This window comes from Boleophthalmus pectinirostris, unplaced genomic scaffold (genome assembly GCF_026225935.1).
Source record: "Boleophthalmus pectinirostris isolate CB_2022bp ecotype Guang Dong unplaced genomic scaffold, ASM2622593v1 HiC_scaffold_23, whole genome shotgun sequence".
Taxonomy (NCBI): Eukaryota; Metazoa; Chordata; class Actinopteri; order Gobiiformes; family Gobiidae; genus Boleophthalmus; species Boleophthalmus pectinirostris.
This window is the reverse complement of record NW_026571207.1, coordinates 33,472,127-33,485,828: the sequence shown is the minus strand read 5'-3', so window position 1 is coordinate 33,485,828 and position 13,702 is coordinate 33,472,127. Positions and strand designations below refer to the sequence as shown.

The following is a 13,702-nucleotide window of genomic DNA, read 5'->3' as shown; positions in this document are numbered from 1 at the left end:
TCGTAAATCCAGTCTTGTATCTCGTCTTATCTTGTGGAAATTGTTTTTCGTTTTGTTTCATTCTCGTGGATGCAATCTCGTGTCTCATCAATCTTGTATCTCGTCTCGTCTTGTGAAAACCGTGCCTCGACTTGTCTCATTCTCGTGGATCCAGTATCGCTTCTCGTCTTGTCTCATTCTTCTAGATCCAATCTCTTATCTCGTCTTGTCTTCTGGAAATTGTGTCTTGTCTTGTCTAGTTCTCGTGGATCCAATCTCATGTCTCGTCTTGTCTCGTTCTCCTAGACTCAATCTCGTATCTCCTTTCAACTTGTGAAAATTGTGTCTCATCTTGTCTCGTTCTCGTAAATCCAGTCTCGTATCTCATCTTTTCTTGTGGAAATTGTTTTTCGTTTTGTCTCGTTTTCGTGGACCCAATCTCGTATCTCGTCTTGTCTTGTCTCATTCTTCTAAATACAATCTCTTATCTAAACTAATCCAATCTTGTTTTGAGGAAATTGTGTCTCATCTTGTGTCGTTCTTGTCGATCCAGTCTCGTATCTCGTCTTGTGGAAATAATGTCTAGTCCCATCCCCATCATTTAATGTATAGTTTGCTTTAACCGTAGGCAGTTTTGAAAGTTGTGACATCATGTGAAGACAACCTATAGCTCCTTTTATTCTGTCTCTCTCTGTCTGAGTCACACATGGTACAGAATATATACCGTACATACGAAGGAGGCTGGGTGTGCTCCTCTAATTCTGCAGGTCTCATTCAAACTCCGACTCGTTTAAAGAGGTCCACAGAGGCTAATCCTCCTGGACTCTGCATTCTCATCTCATCATTTCACATTTTTACACATTTTATGACCGTCTGCCCTTTTCTGTGGAGCTCATTTATATCATGTGTCTCTCAAAAGCAGAAGAAATCTCCTCTGGAACTACAGGCTCGTCAAAAGTATCGAAAACCTGGACACAGATATAAGACCACGTGGAAATCAAAAAGAAAGAACTACCATTTTATATTGAAAATCACATTCTATTGAGTATAAGAGTATTTTTATTATCATCATGGTATCGGAATCGGTATTGACTCCATTCATTAGTATCGAAATTCTTTTAACTCATGCGTACGGTTTAGTTCTTCTGTGGTGGTCCGTTCTCTGATTGGTCAAACCACCTGTCAGTCATGCTCCTTGGAAGTTGAGATGATACAGTAGAGTTCCAGAGCAGACCCACATGTAAAGGTTTGGATTCTGCTCATTTCAAAGTCCTTGTTTAGTCCTAGTTCAGACCTGGTTTAGTCCTGGTTTAGTCCTTGGTTTAGTCCTGGTTCAGTCCTTGTTTAGTCCTGGTTTAGTCCTTGTTTAGTCCTGGTTCAGTCCTTGGTTTAGTCCTGGTTTAATCCTTGTTTAGTCCTTAGTTCAGTCCCGGTTCAGTCCTGGTTTAGTCCTTGGTTTAGTCGTGGTTCAATCTTGGTTTAGTCCTTGTTTAGTCTTGGTTGAATCCTAGTTAAATCCTGGTTCTGTCCTTGTTTAGTCCTTGGTTCAGTCCTGGTTCAGTCCTGGTTTAGTCCTTGGTTTAGTCGTGTTTCAATCTTGGTTTAGTCCTGGTTTAGTCCTTGGTTTAGTCCTAGTTCAATCTTGGTTCAGTCCTTGTTTAGTCCCAATTCAGACCTGGTTTAGTCCTGGTTTAGTCTTGGTTCACTCCTGGTTCATTCCTGGTTGAATCCTAGTTTAGTCCTGATTAAATCCTGGTTCAGTCCTTGTTTAGTCTTGGTTTAGTCCTGGTTCAGTTCTGATTTAGTCCTGGTTCAGTCCTGGTTCTATCCTGGTTTAGTCTTGGTTCACTCCTGGTTTAGTCCTGGTTAAATCCTGTTTCAATCCTGGTTGATTTAGCCTTGGTTAGTCCTGGTCTAGTTTAGGCCCAGTTTAGGCCTGGTCCTAGTCTAGCTCTGTTAGCCCTGGTTCAGTTCTGCTTTAGTCCTGGTTCGGTTTAGTGAAGATTGTTGATGCAAAATGAAAATGAAAACTTTTAATTCCCAAAAAAGAATCGGTTTGTTTTTGAACAGCAGTAAGTTTTAAATCTCCGGTGATTGAGATGAACTTGTTACTTCTACAGATCCATAGAAACAAGCCGGTAACGGACCCCGAACTGAAAAAGTGACACAATGCCCCTTTAAGTTGTTTCGTGCTCTCACAAACGACAAAGTATTCACACGCAGAACTGTTTAGACACTTGCACAGCTTTAGGGTAACGTGATGGAGATAGAGAAGAGAGTGTTCAGCCAATGGAGTTTCAAATCCAAGCGTTCTAGAGAAACACACGGTCTCTTCTCAGTTCAACTTTTATAATGAGGTGATTCGAAGTCAAGGTGCTGTGTGACGCAGAATACACACTTCTCCAAGACTTTACAAAGATGTGAGTCTGGTCACTGGTGAATCTTTTCCTTGTACATATACATTTATATAATTATGCAAGTGTCTTGTTATATTTGCTACTTATTTAGAATAGATTAATAATTGATTAATTGATTGATAATTCAGATTTACAGATCACTACATTCAGGTGAAAAAAAAAAGTGTTCAATAAAACGTGAATTTTGTCATAAATAATACTCAGATGATCAGACTGGCAAAGTATTTCTGGATTCATTATAATCATACAAGTTTTTGTAATGCTGAATTTCACGTAAATGGACTGGATGATTGGACTGAAATGTGGAAATGATTGCTCTATTAGTCCGGGAGTACAAATGGAACAGGCTCTGGAGGCTCAAATGCTGTAAAACCCCGAGTTTGAATAACCATGAATGCTGCTACAAATGTAAAGTGTTCAGAGGTGTTTTTGTGTGTCAATATGCATGAAAAATGTGAATAATAAAGACTGAGTGAATCATCTGTTATATAGGCTGATAATTAGCAACAGAAATAAATGCACAGGCTGAAACATTTCCGGATGATAGGGTCATTTTATTCCCAGTCCCCTTCTTTGAGACATTCTGCTGCATTTGTCCTGATTTGAATTCATTTGATCTGATAATGGTGTGATCTGCAACAATGTGGCTCAAAGAGCAAAATATTTACATCTTTTTATTGTGTAATGACTTTTACTTTATTAAAATGCATTTTAATACTTAAATGAAAGTTGCAGTGCATTTTGGGCAATTTGCAGCACTCTGAGGTGACCAAGGGTCCACTTGTGCATTGTTGGTAAAAGAGCCAAACGGAGGAGAGGAGCTCGGAGGAGAGGAGCTCGGAGGACATGAGGCTTTGGGGGAATTGGAACAGGACTTGGTGGAGTGCTAACTGATGACATGGATCTGTCTGAAGTGGTTGAGAAGCCAAGAATTCTGAGAATTGAGAAGCACGCATGATCCGTCTATATCAAAACAAATCTGGCTGCTTTTGAGGGGGAAAAAAAAGGAAAAAAAATATGACGGGACTGAAAAACATGTCAGTTTTGTGCAGAGTCAATGAGTGAAGCATTAAACTCTGTTTATGAGGTGAGAAAAAAAACATGCCGTTATATTTCAGCAACTTTAAATATTTAATAACTGAATTTGAACTGTAAACGCAGGAACCAATGTGATTTTGTTTGTAAATGATGGTGACCAGTGAGCTCCTTTGTTTCACGTCAATGAAATAAACAAATCTGATTGGATGATCATGTTTGTCCAAGCTTCAGACAAAACATTAGGGCACAGTGACCAGACTGACATGAATCTGTTTATATATATATATAGTTTAAAAAAAGTGAGATGTGTGACTCCCCCTCTGGTTCAAATTGGGTACTACAAGCCTTTTGAACAGGATAAAAGGACATACACCTGATGTGAACTCTTTGGAAAAATGGTTTTTAATAAGATTATTATTACACACAATGGAAATGATGTTTTTCTTATTGGTGAAATGATGAAAACAAAAATCTATATCTGTGGCTGAAGTGACAATTCAGATGATTGGTTTTCAAAATGACATTCAAATGGACCACACTTTCATCGAGACTTTAAACATTTGAAAGAAATACAAAACTTTTACAGATTTTTGTTAAAACTTGGGACCAAAATGTCACTTCTTTTCCTGCCTCCGTGTTACAGTAATTGCAATGAAGCTCTGAATCCACAGAAATGAATGAGTGTTTATCTATAATACAACAAGTTTCATTTTGATCAAAGCAAAGCAGCGAGTTTTTAAGGTTAGTTTAAATTAAAAAATGTAAATATATAAAAGTAATAAAAATCCTATTGACACAAACAAGAGATTTGACAGAATTGCTGAATTATAATGTAGGAATGCAATTAGATAAAGGGCTACTTCACTTCATTACATTTAAAAGACTGGAGGAACAAACAGGAGCAAAAATAAAATAAAATAAAATTCAAAATAAAATCATAAAATATTGGACAATCCCTTTAAATTGTGTCAAAATCAGAGTTTTACAGTTAGGTGCAACCAAAACATTCAGAAGAGAGAACAGGGCTGGGTGATAATTTGAGATATTTGGCATTTTGTATTGGCCGTATTAAACAGTAAAACAAAACGGAAAATTTTAAAACTCCTTTTTCAATAAATAAAATTACAATAAAAACGCTTTATAATTAGAAGCAGACAGCACAGTGGTCTCATTTTGACTCCGCGGTCTGCTTTTACAATACATCTGTGCTGGGCCAAGACTAATTTTACTTTACAAAACATCTTTAACTGGAAATTGAGATACATTTTTAGTATCACCCAGCCTTATTTCCTTGCATGGAATTTGAACTACAGTTAAAAACCTTAAAACTGAAACCTTACGTTAATTAAAACTACAAATCTACTCTTAAGGGATTACAATATTGCACTGTTTTACACCAAATAAGGCAAAAATTAAAGTGCAGAAAAATAAAATGCAAAAGCGTGTTTTCAAACTAAAATAAAACCCCTAATACTCTAATAATGTGAGAATGACAACATAAGGTGAGGTAGATGGTTCAACGATAGTACTTTGTGATTTAAAGATGCACTGTGTAACTTTCCTGCAAAATACGCATACTTATCTATCTCCATGGCGACGAGCAGCAACCAACAAGTGTTTTATTGTTGTCATAAAAACACCTAATTGAATAAAAGCAAGATAGATGAGTTTATTGTCATACTGCGGAATACCATCTCTACAGAAACGAGCAGATGGAGATGGAAAAAGTTACACGGTGCTTCTTTAACAATATAATACGAACGCTTGAATCACGTATTTGAGTTTGGTAGATTTTCAAGGTGAGCCAATGGTATTTTCAGTCATTCTTGTTTCCATGGAGGTTTGATTGAAGTTTATTCATAAAGACTTCTATAGACATGACGGAGACACGTTTGGACAAAAGCTGGTGACGTTCTACCGTTTCCACCAAGAGGTATGAGCTGTTTAATATGACCGGAACTAAGTGCACCAGAGCAGTTCAGCGCTCTCGATTTAAGATTTTTGAGGAGATTTAGTTCTCGTGGTGGTCCGCTACCTGCTTGTCTCCATGGAGATATTAATGCTTTCCCTTGATTATTCCACAATATGCAAATAAACCTCACAATGAAGACAGGTTAATGGTCAGATCTACGGAGAAGTGAATCTGCACGTGGTAAGAATTCATGTTTTTTTATATATTTTTGGTATTTTTGAGCTTTAAAAGAGCTGTAATTAAACAAATGCAAGAGAGATATGTTTAATGCCCTACTGTGGAACATCCAGGCAAAGAAATAACATCTATATGGAGACAAGCAAGTAGTGAACCCTCCCCCCAACTTAGAAGTTACATAGTGCTCCTTTAAGTTTACCTGATATTAACCGAGATCTTTGTAGGGACAGAAAACGGCACTTCTTAAAACTTCCTTAAAACAAAATTAAGTCATGACACAAGAGTTACGATTGTGTTATCGTTATTTATCCTTCAAAACAACCGGACAGCTCTGTATCTATAAGTTCAAACACTATGAGAAGTTCTATACCGATGCTCGAGCCAGCCAAATTTTCAGCATTCAGTTCGTTATCAGGAATTACCGTAAATTCCGGACTATAAGCCGCTACTTTTTTCCTCACACTTTGGACCCTGCGGCGAATAAACCGATACGGCGAATATATGGACGGATGCTTTGTTTGGTATTACAGCGGATACACGCAGCCTGAGTGCAGAAAACGCCGCTGTCTGTGCCGTTACACATGGATCTAGAGTTAACATGAAGTTTCTACACGAGCTCGCGATATTGTCAGCACTCAAATAGTTTATCGCCGTGTGATCGAATAAGTTCTCATGCTAAATGAACATTAGTGAGGGAGATACGTCTTACCAGTGTGTGTAAATGACGAGAAGAAACGCCTCACACTTCAGTAGCTAAACATCCACTCATACTTGATTGATAGAACTAAACCCCGCCCCCGAGAGAGTCTGAAATCTGCTGAAATGATACAGACAGGACAGAGCCTCTTTCTGCAGGAGACATGAGCAGTAGAGTGGGGAGAGACAGGAGTGATGCGCTTGTTTGTGTTTTGAACAGTTATTTTGAGCTTCATCCACACACCCTCCTCATGGAAAACACTCCAAGAAATGCAGTTAAAGGCGATTGATGTGACTGTCGAGGAAGGAAATTGAGCTGCTGCTCGTGAGCTCGACATCAGTGATCGATGGTGAGATTTCGGCGGCGGCAACGTGACGAACTGACTCAATGCAAAAAGACGACAAAAGCTTCAGAGGTGATGAAAGCAGATGGCCTCAACTTGAAAACTTTTTTGAAGACGTGGACACCTGCGGCTTGTATTCGTGTGCGCTCAATAGTCTGGAGTTTACGATATATATCCAATGTATTATCATAAGTAAAGTAGCAGTAGTACTAGTAATAGTAGTAATAGTAATAGTAGTACAGCAGTAATGTAATGATAAAATAAAACATGACTGGGGTCTGTACCTCTTGGTGGAAATCACAGGATGAAAAAGCATGTAGCACACGCCCAAAGACACATTATATAAATATTACAGAGGACGATCTCAAAATGTCCGACAATCCGCCCTACTCAAACCTCTTCACTATTGGACCATGAAGGAGGGCGTGGCGTCTATATGCTTGCTGGTGTTCCTGGCGATGATCTGTTCGATGGCGATGTACGTTCCCGCCAAGAACCCGATGAACCCCACGGCGCTGATGACGAGGTTCTTGATGGTGACGAGCGGAGAGAGGCCTTCGCCATGGAAAACGGCGAGCTGGAGGAGAGGGGGGAAGATCAGGGCGAGGAAACTGCTGCTGACGGAGCCCACCAGAGAGATGACCAAGTCCAGCTCCGGGATCAGCACGGCCAACGCACCTGAAGAAGAAGAAGAAGAGAGGAGGAAGAGGAGCGTTAGGACGACTGCGGGGTGGGTAGTTGTGGAAGCCCAAAGGTTCAAACCCCAATTCTGTCCTTGAGCAAGGCACTTCACCCATATCTTACCTATGGGCCTGGTCAAGCAGAAGTAAACAGCAAGGCCAAAAATTCAAGTTAATGCATCTGATATAAAAATGTATTGAACAGATACATATGTACTCTAGTTTATGAAACTGTTGACCTTTTTTCTGTACCATTTTTGGTTCTAAAGTTCCATACGTTTTAAACAGACCATGTATGAAACATGGAACAAAAATTATTTCCCAAATTTCAAAGACCTGCAAATCATGTAAATAAATGGATGTATTTCATCATATCTTGTGTTATTCCATCTTTGAACTGTTGATGAAGGTACATGATTAAAAAAATAATAATAATGTATTTAAAATGATAAAAATTTGCTTGGAAGGACTGACATATTTTATAGAAACAGTTTCCTATAGTAATATTAAAGTATTCGGAAGAAAAAAGCTGACAAATTATGCAAAATCATGCACCTTCTACTTGTTTGCACAATTTTCCTCTGTTACTTTTCCCTCCGTTACCATGACCTTTCTTAATAAAAAATCTCATTAGAGGTTTTTCAACCTAATCTTGTACCATATGGTAGAAAACTATATGAAGCAAATATTCAAACCAGTTTGTTAAGGATATGTAAGTGAGAACCGCTAGTTATCATTGTATTTATTACCCAAAAAGTGCTGCATATTTCATTCCCTCCGTTACAGACATGAGTTTTTAAATTTTTTGTCAACAACAACAATATCACAGGTTTAACTTGACCCTGTTGGAGTGTTAACTCTTTCCTACATTCTGATACTTTACTTATTTCAATAGTCCCTCTAGTTTCTGAATAAGAGCTATTTGAATGTCAAAAATCTGCCCCTGTTTCCCTCCATTACCGCTTGACCGGACCCCTTTGCATGACTGAGTAAGACTGGTGCGGTTTATGAAAATAACTGTACTGTTTGGAGGCTGATTTGGGGCCTTTCAAAATAAAACTCAAATAATATGTTTGGCTCTAAACATTTCACACCAAATACCACCTAAAACCCTATTCACACGGGATTAGTATGACCTGCAGACCTTCAGTGATTTGTAATAACTGCAGAGGATGCCCGAGATCTTAATCCCGTGCGTAATTTGTAAAGTAAAAATTCCGCTGCAAATTACCTACTGTATTTCGCCAAACACAGACGCCCGGTGATACTAGTCCCGTGTGAATCTGCATCTCAGTGTTTGTTGTTGTAAATGCAAGCTTTTTCTGTTTCTTTTTCTTTCTGTGTTCTTTTCTCTTTAAATTTTCAATCTCAGTCAGTGTCAGTAAAATAGAGCAATTTATGGACTTCACTTATCCTGTGCAAGTAACACGGGTGGGGTGGTAATTTGCAAATTACCACACGTCCCCATGTTGTACTTATCCCGTGTGAATAGGGCTTAAGATAATGGTTCACCTCGCAAGTACCACCAGGCCTAAAACCGGACTGTATCAGGTCCAAATTAGGCCTAATCCAGATGTAAAATTAGAATAAATCATGGATAAGATAAGAGGACAAAAACATACATAGATTTTAGAGAGTTTTTTTTTTCATGGCTGCTACCGTTATAATCCAGAAAGAACAATGACCAATAAGATCTCCTGATTTTTTTGGGTCTGATATGTAGGGCAGATTTATTTATTTATTTGTATACATTTATTTATTTTGGCCCAATTAGGTCTTTTTAATTCAGGACAAACTCTCCTACAGCCCCTCTTTGCCACAAGTCTTTAAGAGGGCTACGTGGTCACATTTTAAGCAGTTATCGATTTGCACTAAAGTGCTTTGTATGTTCTCTTTAGGCGGCAGGTCAAACAAAACAAAATATCGGCTTGTGCTGGAGATTTAAGGCCTATAGTGGATTTGCTATAAAGTGCAAATACCTGCCTGATATATTGGCCTGTCTTTAACAGATTTGTCTCTAAATAAAACAAATACCTCGAATTAAAGAGAGCCCTGTGTAAGAAAGTAAATATTTTTTCTTTAAGATAAATGCACAATACATCATGATGAATTCAATATGTCATGGTTAATTCAATCCCTGTGTATAGTTCTAGGAGTAGATTATCATTTTGTTTTACTCTAAAGTTGAAATGGTCCAAGGTATACAGACGCTTAATGTAGAGACAGTCTCAGCTGGTGGCTCATTATATAACACTGAAATGCTTGTATATTTTAAGATGATGTTAATCACGTATTCGTCCAGGAATGGTTCAATGTGGAGAGATGTTTCAGCTGTGGTCATCGGTTTTTGCGATCAAGCTCCAGAAGCCACATAAACATTTGATGGGACTGGGTTGAAGCACAGGCTTTATTCTAACCTGGCTTCAACTCAGTGCCATCAAACTGAAAACGGCAAATATCCAGACGACCACAGCTGAAACGTACCTACATTGAACCACTACTGGACGAATGAGGGATTACGCCATCTCAAAACGTGGAAAATCCCTCAGTCGTCAGAAATGAAATTTGTCAACTGGACAAAGTTTATTTTGGATGAATACGTTTCTCAAATCATCAAGCTGCTTCTTCAGTTCTGGTCAGACACTGTTGTACAATTCCTTATATCTGTCTGAAGAGAGGAGCTGACTACACTGAAACTACTCTGAAACTACCACATGTACTGTTCACAGTTTCTGTTTGTTACCTCGATCTATTAAACTGCACTGAGTGTGGGGTCATATTAGCATAATCATTCAGGCCCCTGATGGGTGCTTTAACACCCATGGGCCTGACCTGGCTATCACTATTGTTTTCTTTGTTTTGATTTAGGTCTGAGAATGGGCTGAGGATGGAATTGTAAATGGGAGAGAGATGATTGTTAGGATTGACTGTTAGGAAAATGGAGACCTCGGACATCATCTGTCATTATGGACCTGAATGATTATGCTAATATGACCCCACAGTCAGTGCAGTTCAATAGGCCGAGCTAACAAACAGAAACTGTAAACAAGTAGGTGTGTTAGTTTCAGTGTAGTTAGCTCCCCCTTCAGGCAGATATAAGGAAGAGCTGAAGACGTTTTGAACCAAAATAAACGTGTTGACAAACTGAATTTCTCCTTTGTCATGGATTCTACCTGGACAACTGAGGGATTTTACACATGTTTTGAGACGGTGTAATCCCTCATTCATCCAGCAGTGGTTCGACGTAGAGACATTTCAGCTGTAGTCATCTGGAATGACAAACTGAATTTCTCCTTTGCCTCAAAACATTTCAACGATATAATAATAATAATAATAATAATGATAATATGATAATAATAATAATAATAATAATAATAGTAGCATGTAATATTTATAAAGTGGAAGCTCCACACCATGATTGAACCTCAGCTGTGACAGTGGCTTGAGGGGAGCTGTGGACCAGGTCAGAGACAAGAGCGCCCCCTGCAGTGTGAAACCAGCGTCACATGTATCACTCTTGTTCTAATCTTCAGTGGGAGAAATCCACCCGCTGCTCTGCACCAATGGGAGATGATCACTTTCACCTGCGCCTTTAGAGACCAGAGAACAAACAACCGCTGGCATCTGAACCAAAACAAAAAGACCCCATGAAATCCAGTTGAGACTAGACCAAGATTGTGAAGAGGGGAGCAGAGGGAGCCAATGACACAAGCTGAGAGTAAGAGAGGAGAGTGTATGTGGTACAAAAGAGTTTGAGTCATCCATTGTCAGCACAGTGTGTGAAGATGGAAAACAAAAACAGACATTTAGACTGAAGATCTGTAACCTGAGGCTCCAAAGAGGAAGACTTAAGTCATTATGAAGAACCTTTCGTAAGAAGCAAGATTTGAAAACTGTTTTATTAGGAAATGACTAAAAATTGTATTTGTTTTAGTTGAAAAAGAACATTTGCTATGTAATATTTACTGCAAAATAGATCACCCTTTTCATATCCGTTTCAGTGATGCCATTTATATTGCATTTTTAGATAACTCTTTTCCACCTTCAAGACACTCAAAGTGCTTTACAACAAGGAACCACTCACCCACTCACACACACATTTATACACCAGTGTACACAGACACTGACGGTGTCTTGCCCAAGGACACATCATTCATCTGTGGGAGCTGGAATCACACTGCCAACCTGTAGGTCAGACTGCTCACCAGTGATTATGTCTAGTGTCAGGAGCGTTCACGGTCCTGTTTAGGAGTTTGATTTTCAACAAAAAGGTAAGAGTGACTAACTGAAAAACTGTTGGCTGATGCTAGATTGTGACTGTAATTTTATTTGAGAGTTTTGTTTAATAACAGCACAAATCAGCTCATCTGCTGTAGTTCCAGACAAGTTTTTTTGGTCAGTGTTAAAACAAAAATCAGACTTAAGGCCGCCACACACTACAGTATTTTTTGGTCTTAAACGATTGTTAAACATAAACAAAAAGCGCACAACACAGACACGAGGAGAATCTCATGAGACTTAAAATCTCCAAAAAATCTGCAAAGACTGCAGCGGGATCTGTATGCAAACCACAGAATATAAAGTTGTGAGCACGACTGCATCAGCTGTTTCCTGTCTACAGTAAAACCACTCGCTTCCAATTTAGATACAAGTCAAAACTGTGTTATTGTTATTTGTGAAATGTGGTGCAATACTTCAGATAAAAGAAAACAGACACATGTGAGGAGCTACTCTTGCCTTTTTACTTTTTCAGCACCGCTGTTTTGTGGATTGGGGTCATTATTTGCGAAGGACCCTTTCTATGGATAATGTGGATGGTTAGGTTAGGTTAGGTTGCATTATTCGTACCCGTAGGTAAATTTGCTTTGCAGATTTGAGAGACAGGTTCCACATTTCACATTTCATTCATCCATAAAACACGTATAAAAATACAATTACAAAATAAAGTGTTACAGTGCTCCAGTGCAGAATGGTTTGTTCCATAAACACTTAGTTAAATTCATCCATCACACTTGGCTAAAATCACAATAAATATTAAATATGTTAAAAACACACAATCTTAGATAAATAGATTACAATTTATTCATAAGTACCACAGCAGTCGGAACAAAGGATGAGATGCTGCACTTTAAATTTACCACTTTAAGAGAGGTGAGGAATAAAGTCTTCTCATTATTTTCACCATTTCCCGAGTTTGTACGCCTCTGTGTCCGTCACTCCTCTGTTGCTGTAGCGTTGCTGGTGTTAAGTGGTTCTGATCTGACAGAGCAGCTCAGAGTCACACTGACACCACACACACACACACACACACGAGGAGCGCAGCGGCTTCAAAATCACACACAAAGACACAAAGTCGGGTCACGCCTCCCTGAAATTGGAGAGAAGCAAATCGCGGCCAAATTCAGGCAAATTCTTCTGTAGTGTGTGGCGGCCTTTAGTCCAACTTCAGACTACTCTTCAGACAGAGTAGAACCTGTGTTATGTAACTGAAGCTAAGGAAACATGACGAGAATCCAATGAACTGTCCCACCAGTCTACATTAGCATAAGCGCCTGGATCCATTAGTGTGCACAGGGCCTTCCTCCTAAACCCTCTGACCCGCTCTCTCCACACGTTTCCCCAGCTCTCAACAAGCCTCTACATTAACTCAATACAGAACGGCATTAAGCCTGTCAGCTCTACGGAGAGGCAAGTCCGTGTCTAGTAAAGGATGCAGGTTTTTTCAAGGTATTTTTGTGCATTATAACACCAGTAATTTAATCAATACTACATAGATAAATTTAATACCATACTGTGGAACATTTAGAGAAAAAGCAATAATAGTTCAAAGTAAAAATAAGTGATTGGAGATTTATAAAAGGAAATTAAACACAAATGTTCAGATCTATGCATAATATAGGACTTTTTTAAAGTTCACTGCAAATTTCTCTGATCTGACCAAGATTTTAAAACTTATATGAAGTTATTCATGTTGTTTTCAGATTTATTATCTACTTACTAATTTTGGAGACTGCTTAATTCAAGTTTAGAGGGTTTTTTTTGTTTTTGTTGTTTTACAGGGACAGTCCAGAATTTTGGACATAGGACCTCATTTCCTAGTGAGCCAGAGTGTTGGAGACGTGTGGAGACACTTTTTTAAATATTCCATCCAGTCCCTGTTCATGTGAATGTCTGTGTTGATAGAATAATGTCTGAAATAAAACTAACCTTACGTCACATGAATCGTCACATGTTGAGGGACTATTTGTTCATATATCAGTCCGCCGCTGCCAAACTTTCTATCAGGAAGTACAACTCTCTGCTGCTGCTCCGACATAAATCCTTCAAATGCATGGTTGGTTTTACTTCTAAAATTATTCTATCAACACAGACATTTACGTGGACAGTCTGGTGTAATAA

The 13,702-nt window shown here is 38.7% G+C and overlaps 1 protein-coding gene across 1 annotated transcript in view; it reads right to left on the bottom strand.

The window, feature by feature from the left end:
• Positions 1-3,813: 3,813 nt before the first annotated feature.
• Positions 3,814-13,702, bottom strand: part of slc36a1 (solute carrier family 36 member 1) — a 66,678-nt gene continuing 56,789 nt past the window's right edge. Inside the window, exon 12 of the mRNA XM_020920557.2 lies at positions 3,814-7,301. Coding sequence (XP_020776216.2) covers positions 7,027-7,301 — 275 coding nt within the window. The 3' untranslated portion in view covers positions 3,814-7,026. The remainder of the gene's footprint in view (positions 7,302-13,702) is intronic.